The sequence below is a fragment of the Perissodus microlepis genome, chromosome 11, assembly GCF_051167445.1.
Source record: "Perissodus microlepis isolate ML-2025 ecotype Zambia chromosome 11, ASM5116744v1, whole genome shotgun sequence".
Taxonomy (NCBI): domain Eukaryota; kingdom Metazoa; phylum Chordata; class Actinopteri; order Cichliformes; family Cichlidae; genus Perissodus; species Perissodus microlepis.
Genome location: NC_140471.1, coordinates 13,459,067 through 13,471,894, shown reverse-complemented (window position 1 = coordinate 13,471,894; position 12,828 = coordinate 13,459,067). Strand labels below are relative to the sequence as shown.

The following is a 12,828-nucleotide window of genomic DNA, read 5'->3' as shown; positions in this document are numbered from 1 at the left end:
TTAAATTCATTGAGTTGTCTGATCATTCAACATGTTTTCAATGTAAACATCAGAGGTTTACCAAATTATTACTTAAGGTAATATAACCATGTTGTGTTCTATTACATTGGTCCTTCTTGTGTCCTGCACACGAAAACGGTGACAGTTCTGTGACGGCACATCAAAGTCAGTCACTTGAATATCAATGAATGTTGTAAATGTTAGCACGTAATAGAGCAGGCAACATTATGAGCTGTATTTGTGTATAAAGGCAAAAATGAAAAGTATCTTTCATTACAAGTTTGTGAAAATTCAACTCCAAGCATGTGTGATACTTCTTTTTCCTGCTGTTCCCACAGAAGCCCCACAATTCATCTCTCACACATCTTTGCACTTTTTAACAAATCAATGAGGTAATTACTGCACACAACAGTCTGTGGAGGTCATTAAGGTATCCAGTAATCGACTGTTCATATACTGCAATACCACTTTTTTTTTTTTTAAAATACGTGTCCGTAAGTCTGCAAATTAGTAATGTAATTACACTGCCTGGCCAAAAAAAGGTAACCACCTGGATTTAACTAAGCAAATAGGTACAAGCCCTCCTATTGGATAATTACTGCATAGGCGATTGTCTTTCAGCTGGCAACAAGTTGTTTAACCCCAACTGGTGCAATGAGTTGCTTCTCATTTCATAAACAACCATGTCGAAAGACGCATCTCGTGGTCGTGGAAAAGATGATAGTGTTTGGAAAGGGTCAAATCATTGGCATGCATCGATAAAAGAAAACATCTAAGGAGATTGCAGAAACTACTAAAATTGGATTAAGAACTGTCCAACGCATTATTAAAAAGTGGAAGGGTTGTGGGTACCCAATCGTCTTCGAGGAAGAAACGTGGCCGGAAAAAATTGATTGTGATCGGATATCACTTAAACATTTGGTGAAATCTAATTTTAAAACAACAACAACAACAACAACAGTAGAACTCAGGGCTATGTTTAATAGTGAAAATAAGAGCATTTCCACACACGCAATGCAAAAGGAACTCAACAGATTGGGACTGAATAGCTGTGGAGCCACAAAAAAAAACACTGATCAGTGAGGCAAACCGAAAAAAAAAGGCTTCAATTTGCTAGGGAGCATAAAGATTGGACTGTGGAGCAATGAAAGAAGGTCATGTGGTCTGATGAGTCCAGATTTACCTTGTTCCAGAGTGGCGCAACAGGGTACGAAGAGAGGCAGATGAAGTGATGCACCCATCATGCCTACTGTACAAGTCTGTGGGGGCAGTGCTGTGATCTGGGGTTGGGGTCTGTGTGTGTTTCAGGTGCTGCCCTCTCAAAGACTGAATGAACCAGCATTGCAGCCATGGGTCATTGTGAGCATCACAGGGAAGGTTGAAGCCGCCCACTGCACCTGTAAGGCCGGAGTCGCGGAGACCTGCACCCACGTCACTGCTCTTCTGTTTAATGTAGAAGCAACAGTGTTGATCTGTGGCACAAGGACTGTTACAGATGAACCTGCATACTGGGGTTTGCTGGGTAATGTGACCAAGATACAGTCAGTGGTTGGCCATAAGATAGACTTCTCCTCTTCAGCTGCCCAAAAAAAGGCTCTTGATGAAAACATAAACAGACCATCCGTATTGAAAGGTAAAAGGAGCCGTCCTCAAAAAAGAAAAATCCCACCTGCTACTGTGGAGGAGTTGTCACTGCTATAATGCCATAATGTTTTATCTAGGGGTCTAGATTTATGCCTGTAGTGCAATGCCGTGTAAATAATTTGCATTTACTGAATATGTACTGACTGAGTCCCACTGTTCAAAAATTGAATAAAGAAACAAACTAATTTTTGCCTCTTTTTTTTTTTTTTATTAAAACCACTTTATAGAACATCACATCAGTTACAATGTAGAATCCATATCATTTATAGTTTACAAATGACAAAATGTTTACATAAAATCATGACAGTGTTTACATGATATCACCCACCACTATCATTACTTTATTTACTGTATCTTTTGAAAAAAAAAAAAAAAAAGCTATTTATACAGCAAAAGACTTAAGAATATTTAACAGGAGCAGGTTTCATTTTTCCCTGGTTTTATTATCACACTGTTCACCAAATGCAGCAAACCTTCACCATCTTATCCAGAAGGGTCACCTCTTCACCCTCACATGAAAGAAGTAATCTGATTGGCATGGTTGTATGTTTGAAGCAGGTCCCTTGTGTAGCGCTGGAACCCAGTCATAATGTTTCATCCATTTCATAGACTGGTTTGCTGCAATAATGCCAAATAATTAGCAACTCTATAAATAGAAGGTAGTTCTGCAAAATCACTCAGTAGGATGTTTGTTCTAATTTGCTATGAGCTCAGAGCGCATCGAAAATAAAACTAATAGACTATAAAGAGTGGTATGAACATATTTAGAACTTACCGGAATGAAAATGTCTGGAGCACCAACAGATATTTGGAGATGGAAGAGAACTGGAGCTCGTCTCACAGCTGCTATCCAGGCTAGACGCCTTCGTTTGGTAACATCGATACATGAGCTGCCTCATGTTGCTTCCAGGTTGGGAAAGAATGAAAAGACAAACCCTTTTCAAGCTTATTCTCTTGCCGGTCGTGCGATCGAACATTGCAGCCGACCACACAGCAAATACGAACCATGGCTGTTGTGTGTACCTTCGCTCCTTTTTCGCTTGCGCTTTGTTTATCCTTTCCACGCCCACCCCCATGACATCACGCTCCAAAGCCCTATACCCAACATCCACAATGATGGCGAAACAACTAGTAGCTCAGTGTTCCAACATTCGAAAGAAGGGACTGCTCTCACAGCTAGAGATTGATGAGGTACAACATAAATGCTACGGCAAGGGTCAGGGGGGAGATATCATCACCCCCACCCGAGATTGGGTACATAGCCCCAAGTGCGATAGGAGAAGGATTGTTGAGTGCGAGAGGAACTGACCTGAAAGATAGGATCATGGCCAAGCTTGAAACCTGGCCCCCCCGTAGCCGGTTACCAAGATTACGTGAAGTACCCTCAGAAGGTCTGCTAGATGATGTTAATGCAGCACTACGGACGATACCTACAGCCACGATTACCGACACTAACAAGCTGATCTACAATACGGCAGCAGTGATCAGTGAGATGCTTGGCTACAACAGCCACAAGGGGCAGCATCCTCCATGGAGAAGGAGGCTAGAGGCTAAGATCAAGCTAGCATGGAGGGAGGTTAGCCAACTATCGGAGTTGCAGAAAGGCGCGATGAGGAAGGTGCCTAAGAAGTACAGGAAGCTGTCCATACCTGAGGCCTTGGAAACTGCCAAGAAACGACTCATAGCCTTGGCCAGCCGCTTGAGGAGGTACACCAGAGAGATAGAAGGCAGGAGAATAAACCAGCTGTTCTCCACGGAACCAGCCAAGGTGTACTCTCAGTGGCAGGGGAACAATATGAGAACAGAACCACCAAGGCTGGAGTTAGAACAATACTGGAAGAGCATATGGGAGAAGGACACAACCCATAACGGCAATGCTCAGTGGCTAGTGGATCTGAGGGCAGACCACAGCGACCTCCCTGAACAGGGTCCAGTAACCATCACAGTGGCAGATATCCAAGAAAGGGTCTCCAGTATGAAGAGTTGGACAGCACCAGGCCCTGTCATGGTTCACGTCTACTGGCTGAAAAAGCTGACTGCACTCCACGAGCGCCTGGCAGCACAAATAAACCAGCTGCTAGTTGACGAGAGACACCCGGAATGGCTAACTGAAGGCCGGACAGTCCTGATCCTCAAGGACCCCCAGAAGGGACCGGTCCCCTCCAACTACCGACCAATAACCTGCCTCAGCACCACGTGGAAGCTCCTGTCAGGCATCATAGCGGCTAAGATGAACAGGCACATGGGTCAATACATGAGCGGGGCACAGAAAGGGATGGGCAAAAATACCAGAGGTGCAAAACACCAGCTACTGGCAGACCAAGCAGTCAGCCGAGACTGCAGGACCAGACTGACCAACCTGTGCACTACCTGGATTGATTACAAGAAGGCCTATGACTCAATGCCCCACACCTGGATCCTGGAATGCCTAGAACTATATAAGATCAACAGGACCCTGAGAGCCTTCATCAGGAACTCAATGGGGATGTGGCAGACAACACTGGAGGCCAACCTCAAGCCCATAGCACAAGTCACCATCAAGTGTGGGATCTACCAAGGAGATGCTCTGTCCCCACTGTTCTGCATAGGCCTTAACCCCCTCAGTGAGATAATTGACAAGGCTGGCTACGACTACGGAATGGAGCAGTTGTCAGCCACCTCCTGTACATGGATGACATCAAGCTGTATGCCAAGAGTGAACGAGACATCGATTCACTGATCCACACCACCAGGATATACAGCAATGACATCGGAATGTCGTTCGGGCTGGAGAAGTGTAGTCGGATGGTAACAAAGAGAGGGAAGGTAGTCAGAACGGAGGGGATCAAACTACCAGAAGGCAACATTGCAGACATAGAGGACAGTTACAAGTACCTGGGGATCCCGCAGGTGAATGGGAACCATGAAGAGGCCGCTAGGAAAGCTGCAACCACCAAGTACCTGCAGAGGGTCAGGCAAGTCCTGAGGAGTCAGCTGAATGGTAAGAACAAGATCCGGGCTATCAACACCTACGCCCTGCCCGTGATCAGGTACCCTGCTGGGGTAATAGGCTGGCCAAAGGAGGAGATAGAAGCCACTGACATCAAGACAAGAAAGCTCCTTACCATGCATGGAGGGTTTCACCCCAAGTCCAGCACCCTGAGGCTGTACGCTAAGCGGAAAGAAGGACGCCGGGGACTTGTGAGTGTCAGCACCACAGTCCAGGATGAGACAACGAACATCCACGAATACATCACGAAGATGGCCCCAACTGACAGCGTGCTCAGTGAATACCTCAGGCAGCAGAAACCCAAGAAAGTGGAGGAAGGTGAGGAACCATCATGGAAGGACAGGCCCCTGCACGGTATGTACCACCGGCAGATAGAGGAGGTGGCTGATATCCAGAAATCCTACCAGTGGCTGGACAAAGCTGGACTGAAAGACAGCACAGAGGCACTAATCATGGCAGCACAAGAACAAGCTCTGAGTACAAGATCCATAGAGGCTGGGGTCTATCACATCAGGCAAGACCCCAGGTGCAGGCTGTGTAAAGATGCCCCTGAGACAATCCAGCACATAACAGCAGGGTGCAGGATGCTAGCAGGCAGGGCATACATGGAACGCCATAACCAAGTGGCCGGCATAGTATACAGAAACATCTGTGCCGAATACGGCCTGGAAGTGCCATGGTCAAAATGGGAGACGCCCCCAAGGGTGGTGGAGAATGACCGAGCTAAGATCCTGTGGGACTTCCAGATACAGACGGACAAAATGGTGGTGGCTAACCAACCGGACATAGTGGTGGTAGACAAACATGAGAAGACGGCCGTAGTGATCGATGTAGCGGTTCCGAATGACAGCAACATCAGGAAGAAGGAACACGAGAAGCTCGAGAAATACCAAGGGCTCAGAGAAGAGCTCGAGAAGATGTGGAGGGTGAAGGTGACGGTGGTCCCAGTGGTAATCGGAGCACTAGGTGCAGTGACTCCCAAGCTAGGCGAGTGGCTCCAGCAGATCCCGGGAACAACATCGGAGATCTCTGTCCAGAAGAGCGCAGTCCTAGGAACAGCTAAGATACTGCACAGGACCCTCAAGCTCCCAGGCCTCTGGTAGAGGACCCGAGCTTGAAGGATTGACCGCCCACAGGGGCGAGTGGGGAATTTATATATATATATATATATATATATTCATATATATATATATATATATGTCACCCCCTGGTCCTCGGGGGAGATGTTCTCCACGGTCCCCACCATATTGCCGCTAGTCTCTCTCGGGGTGAGGAAGGGGTCCAGAAACCCCATGACCTCGAAGAACTTCCATTTCCTCCCCGATCCTGCTGCAGACCCACTCCTCTTCTCCATCCTCTTCTGCTCAAAAACGCAGGACCATAACACTACCATCATCAGTACAAGATGTTGGTAAAAAAAAATTAATCCAACACTGAATGGAAATAAATCTTGTGACATTGCAGAAGCTTATTGAAACAATGCCACAGCGAATGCGTGCTGTAATCAAAGCTAAGCCAGGTAGTGTATCTTAGTAATTGTGAGACTTCTTCTTCAAAATGGTTCACTTATCTCATGGCCTCACTGGTCCAACTTCCAGTAGATTTGAATGAATCACAAGTAAGCCTGCAATCTGGGACAGAAGTACTCTATTGTGATAATATTTTAGTGTAAGGTCTTTAAGCTATGATGGGATTTTTCATTGTCATAACATCATAACTAATATTGGTAAGTTAATATCACGGTAAGTTGATAAATCTATGAATGAATATCTGTCTCTCTGTATTGGTCCTGTAACAGGCGACCTGTTCGGGGTGTCTCCTCTCGCTCTATGGCAGCTGGGGTCAGTTCCAGCCTCCCCGTGACTTTAAATTGGATAAACGGAAGAGAATTCCTTTCCACATGTTCATCAAAGAGCGCCTATCAGTATATTTATATCACTTTTGCCAGTTTCACACACAAAGACTTCAAGTACAAATTTAATTAGAAACAGAGCCAGAGTTTAATTTGTCTTTCTGTTTTCATATTTGTGAGGAAGATAATTTTTATTTTGCCCCTTATCAGCATTTAGTTCATTTCAGCAGGAGATTTGTTTTTATTATTTTAGGGCTTTTTATTTTATTCACAGTACTCATCCTAACTTCATTGCGTTAGGACTAACAGATCATTAACATAATCCACTTTAATTAATCCCCAGGCAGGAACACAAACACTTTTAAAGGCAAAATGAGCTCTTTGAGACTTAAGTCTGATTTAAATTATAACCTTTTCTAGCTACCAGCTCCTTTGTCCCAATGCTAATCCCGGGAAAGCTATTTTACTTATAGTGGGCACAAATGAAAATGTTTTGGCTTTCATTTGCTGAAATCCCACACTGGGTTGCACCAAAGGTTTGTAAAAAAAGAGACATCCATTCTTTCTCTTCTGCAGTGATCAAATCTAACACTATATAGAGAACTGCCCCACCACCTGTGCCCTGAAACCATAAGATCATGAGACTGAAAAGAAAGCGTTTGAATTTCTTGCTGACATTGGAGGAAAACAAAGCTTTATTTGGAGTTTCACTGAATCTGTAGAAACAAATGATTTAATACAGAGAGTTAACCTTTATATATAATAAAGGCCTTTAAAAAAGAAAAGAAAAGAAAAGAAAACATTTCTAATCTGTAGATTTAATATCTGCAGCATCCTGATGTTATTGTGTCTGCCACTGAAGTCCATTATGCAAAGTCAGGGAGACTCCCAGGTATCAAACAGACAACACTTTGTGCTTGTCAAAACCTGTTTTGCCCTTTTCACACTGCACACTGCAGCAGCCTGCCATGTTAGCCACTTTTTACCCAGTTCTCCCAGTTTCTAGCACGATCAAAGATTTTTGAATGATGTGTCACATTCAGTGTTGAGCATGGTGTGATATGAAACAACATGCTTTTTATTGTTGTGTCGTTTTTGTTTTTTTATTGTGTAATTTTATGAAGATTAGTTTGCAGAGGACACCTTAAGGGCACATTAAAAGTCTACAGATACATTCATACAGTAACGCTCAGTAAAATTAAACATTTTAACAGTACTTTAAAATACGAATGTCTAAATCCTAAGACACTGATTTTTCTCACTGGAAATATATTTAAAGGGTGTTATGTTTAACAGCTTTTTGTAAATTTTTTGCCTTTTAACAGTTGAAGTTGTTGGATTTACAGTGCTAAACAAATTAATTAGATCTCCACCCAGTGTAAGTTTAATGTCACAGAAGCCCTAAATTAACAATACTGGTAATTGCCAAAATCATTTTTAATGTTTCTGTAATAGGTTAATCCAGCAGCATATTAATCGAAATGATGTTTTTAGTGCAGTTCTCAGAGGACTGGCTTAAATTTAGTCATATAAACATGATTTCCCTTTATTTATTGCATACTAAATGATCAATGATCTTTTTTAGTTTTAAACAAGTTTTGACTCATTGCTAAAATATTTGTGATTTCTTAGTTAAGCTCTGTATATCCACTGAAATGGAAATGTGGCATTTACCATTGTTATACCAGACCTACTGTTTCTTCACTAATCTGTTAACACCAAAAAGCTAACATTGCATTTGTCAAAAACAACTTAACTAACAATGAATTTATGCTAACAAGCATCTGCTGTGTAACCAATGCCTAATAGTATTAGCAGATTGTGAGCTACTCATATAACTTTATCACAGTTTTAAGATTGTTTGTTTTTTAAATTAATTTAGATTTAGCCAACTCTGAAAGTACTGCCAAACAAATTAAAAACTCTATGCTGGTTAGAAAATTACAATGACCCCATATTTTAAGAAATCAAAACACCTTTTTTCCATGAAAAATCTTTTTTTGTGACTTATTTTTAGTGATTACCATCCAAACCACAGAGAGAGTGAGGGACTAAGAAAGCACTGCGGGATGGACAAGCATTGCTACCTTTGGTCTTAACAGCAACACAAATATACAATAATGTGCCGTAAGTTTTGGATTGAAGTTTGTGGTTCGTAGATTGAAGGATATGTGCTGAGATATACTTCTCACTAAGTCAGCTCTGGTGGGCTGAGAGTGCAGTGTGAAAAGGGCTCCAGATTTTTAAAAATAAAAACTTTAACTGGTGATGTTGGAGGTTTTGGGCTCAGCGTTCGAAGAAACAAAGCTGTGCCTTCAGGACTAGTATTCGTACTCCTCTGCACTACGCCGTCCGAAGTCCATCCAGCCGAGATAATCTCTGTCCTTTATCCTGTGGTTGGGGGGGAGACCACTGGCTCTGCTGCTGAGGGAGGATCTGGTGTGGTAGGCAGAGCCTAGAGGAGACATGGATGAAACAAACTAAACAAAAGAAAACATTCGCTGCATTTCATAAAACTTATGTTGTTATTCTTTTTTTTTTTAAACTACCCATACTGTATGATAATAATATACGGTATATCTTCCAAATGGCACTGTTGATCTAACTCATGCTGACTCGCTGTGTTTCTATTTCTGTCCATGAGCTCAGCAGGTCTCGTAGTCACACAGCGTTTACTTGAAAGAAAAAAAACGATGCGCGGTGACAGAGGGAGCAGAGAGTGAGGTCAGGAGGTAGGCAGACGACTATGATAGAGGGCGCAGGCAGAAATGTTAGGGGAGTAGCAAGCGTGGAAAGATGAAGAGAGGAGGCCAGAGGGAGGTGGGAAATGCCAGATGGTGGGACTGAAACACAGCATGAATGAACGCAGGCTGCAGAAGGATGGATGTGAGGAAGAGGGAAATATGAGCATGTAATGAGATGACAAGTAAAGGCAAAAGGGAAAGGCGGTCATTTCATTTTCTCTTCCCATCCTTTGTTCTCTTATTCTGTATCGGCAGTCATACGTCTGATCACACCTTTCCTAGAGATGAGTCTGGCCAGAAGCTGGTTCAGGCTGTCTGGAGTGTCTGTGTCCTCTTGGTGCTGGCTGTAGTTGATAAGATGCCCTGAGAGGGGCGCTGGAGCGGAGCGAGCCTGCCGTTTCAGGCTGGGAGAAGGGAGAGATCCGCTGCCTGAGAGAAGAGCCGTACTTTCAGCTGTCTGTGGAGAAAATGACACATTTATGAAATAACACATTTAAAAAGTAATAAAAACAAAAGAAATTTCAAATGAAAAAAAATATTTATCCTCCAGTGGAAAATTGAATACAATTGTACCACGTGGAAGCAATTTGGACATTAAAGTTTGTCATCAGGGTCCTACTCCACTTCCCTTAATTGGCAATGTACGCGCTGTTTAGCTCTGCATAATGTGTGTGTGTGTGTGTGTGTATGTGTGTGTGTGTGTGTGGGTGTGTGTCTTACAATTGATTGTGAAGGCAGGCTCAGGGAACCACTGGACAAAGCAGCCAGGATAACACAAACACAGATGCCTACATTCATGGCTGGATGGAGAGACAGGGAGAGAATAACAGTTAAACAAACTCAATAGCACATTTCCAGTTAGTCTTTATTTGCTCTTTACTGCCTCTCATCTGCCCTCTTCTCTCTTTCTGTCTCAGCTTGCTAAGGGAAAACAAACCAATGCAGGCAATATTGGCTTTGCAAAAAGCAGCAATAAATCAATTTAAGGTCATTTAAACACATCGGGTGAGAAAGAGATGACTCTTTAATGATTCTGCCTCGAACTACAGCGAACATTATTTTATGTTTCATAAATACTCTCTGCTCTGCCTGTGACAGAACGGCTTCATGTTTACACACAGACACATACATGTATATGTATGTGCTGTTTGGAGTTGCGGTCTCTATAGTCGAATGTTGATCTATGTGCTGTTTTTTGAACGGGGCTCACAGGACAGTCGGTGTCACACAGAATCAATACATGAAGTTTACTCACACTGAAAGCAGAGGCATGAAACCTTTTTAACCCCTCATATAAATACATATAATATTATTAAACATAATAATACATACATTTATAGATGTTTCTTATTAATTTGGTTAGAAGATCATTTTGATTATTTATTTATTTTATTTTGATCTTGAAGCCTGCCAAAGCAGCATATTATCTTTGATGAATGATGTTTTACTCCTGAAATTTATTTCCAAAGGAAAATGAGTTAAAGTGGATAATTAGATAAAACCAACAGCAAAAGCTGCTTGGAGGCTTTCAATCTCAGATAAATCAAAAACCCCACTGCTTCAGTCTGTCACAGTGTCACAGCGCTCTGCTGCGTCTCTCTGTGTTAATATATTTATTAAGTCAAGGATGATCTTTTTACAGCCCATAAACACCAGAACATAGATATGCAGGAGAGCATAACTTTGCCATGGTTTCTACCTTTGCAGAACAAATAAATAAATAAGTGTTTTAGATTTTTCATTTATTTTATGCACTGAGTCTTTGTTCTTAGTCTAGATCCTTTTGTACCGTTAACAGTCCAGAACGTCTTCTAGTCGTTGTTCACTGGTCAAATCATTACAGACGTGCAGGTGAAATTGCCCCCTTCTGCAGTTTTAAACCAACTGAAATGGAGAATTTCTTCTTGTGTGATTTTATCACCATAAGTCCAGTGAAACGTCTGGTTTGAATAATTTGTTTAAACGGACACAGCAGTGGTGTAAATAGCCATTCTGCTCATGCTAATATAATTCCTTTTAGCAGCTGGTCATTGTCTCTCAATCATTATGTAATAGGCTGGTAATGATGTGATAATGTAATGTATGTGACAGCTCTCCTCTCCTCAGAAAACAAAATGAGAAAATAACACTTTTACCCATCACTACTTAGTTAATACACAGAGATAATAAAAAAAAATAGCTCCTATGAAAAGTGATTAGGAATTTCTTTCCTACTTTCTTTTAATTCCAACTCTTGGAATGATAATTTTATCCACAACAAAGGTCAAATGATGCTCACAGAACCAGCAGCTTCTGTGAGCATTTAAACACAAACACAGAGTTTTCCTCCAGATAAAAGTTAGGGGCAAAATTAAATTTCTTATGTGGTCATTTGGACACTCAGACATAATTCTCTTTCAGCTCAGCTTTCAGCATGGATCTATTTTTACTCATCTGTTACTTTTTAAAGACTTTTAATCATAAATATTGTATAATCTTATAATAATTCTGTTTGGCTCGTGTATGAATATAATTTTCTTTCATTAAAACCCACCACTCACTTAAATAAACAGAAGAAAAGATCCACTGTAATAAACATTTCATTTGTGCTCTAAAAATGCAAAAGAAGAAAACTACATATAGATGGATAACTATCTATATAAATACCAGTCCAGTCTTTACTTGTCTAGAGTATTCTCATTTTCAGTGTATAAATAACTGAAAATGAGGGGACAGGACACCTCAAAGCATTAGTGAGTGTGTGTAACCATCCCCCTGTGACAGGAAAACAGAGAAATAAAATTAAGTTTTAAAATGAAACAAACTGCAGAGAATATTTTAAACCTTACCTGCAGCTGTTGAAGTAAACCAGGAGAGGCTGATTTGAAGATAGTGAGCTTTGCTCCACTGATGAGGCTGTGACTGAGTATGAGATTGAGAGGGAAGACCATACTTTATACTGACAGAGAGGGAGGGGGAGGAGCCTCGGACTGTGGGAGGAGCCTGGTGCTGGCGCAGAAAGTGACAGCGCTGACGCCAGTGAAGACGCAAACATGCATGTAAACTTAGAAAGCATAATGAACGCACACACACTTCCACATGTACCCACGCCAATCTACGAGAGAGAGGATTGGGACAAAGGTGGCAGCTTTAAATACACCTGTGACTGAAAATGAGGGGTTAGTATTTTGAATCCAGTAAAGAGACGCTTTGGGGATCTTTAACTGGTTTGCTGTAGATGATAACAAACTTACAGGTCAGTGCCTTTGCCAGCTGCAGCAAGGCTCTAACAGCTTTAGCTGATCAAAAGCAGGGACACTGTTGGGCTGAAAATAATCCTGGGACTATCTTTTCTTTTTTCCACTGATGATCTCTGATGAAATTATGACAGAATGAGTCTGAAGTGGAGAAGAATGAAACTCTGAGACTTCTAACAAAGCCTTTTGGTGTCATGCATATGGATCCACTGTAATCTCGTGGATGTGTCATGTAATCAAACAGACGTGAGTGTTAAAGATCAGAAACACATACGGTACTTGCTTATATTATCTCCTGTCTGAGTGTGTACCTTCATCAGCGATGAATGTGTATGAGCTCTGTGTACAACAGCTTTTCTTTAA

At 42.0% G+C, this 12,828-nt stretch overlaps 1 protein-coding gene across 1 annotated transcript; it reads right to left on the bottom strand.

The window, feature by feature from the left end:
• Positions 1-7,162: 7,162 nt before the first annotated feature.
• ccka (cholecystokinin a) lies at positions 7,163-12,135 on the bottom strand. Its single transcript, XM_084944120.1, has 4 exons — positions 12,058-12,135; positions 9,950-10,029; positions 9,503-9,686; positions 7,163-8,940 (listed from the first exon to the last, which is right to left on the bottom strand). The coding sequence occupies exons 2-4, from the start codon at positions 10,025-10,027 to the stop codon at positions 8,807-8,809; spliced, it is 396 nt and encodes a 131-aa protein (XP_084800246.1). The 5' UTR covers positions 10,028-10,029; positions 12,058-12,135; the 3' UTR covers positions 7,163-8,806.
• Positions 12,136-12,828: the final 693 nt, after the last annotated feature.

Coding starts and splice junctions, on each gene's coding strand:
- ccka (XM_084944120.1), bottom strand. CDS start 10,027: ATGAATGTAGGCATCTGTGTTTGTGTTATCCTGGCTGCTTTGTCCAGT. Junction 9,687..9,949: donor GCCTGCCTTCACAATCAATT/GTAAGACACACA, acceptor TTTTCTCCACAG/ACAGCTGAAAGTACGGCTCT. Junction 8,941..9,502: donor CAGACTCATCTCTAGGAAAG/GTGTGATCAGAC, acceptor TGTCTCCTCTAG/GCTCTGCCTACCACACCAGA.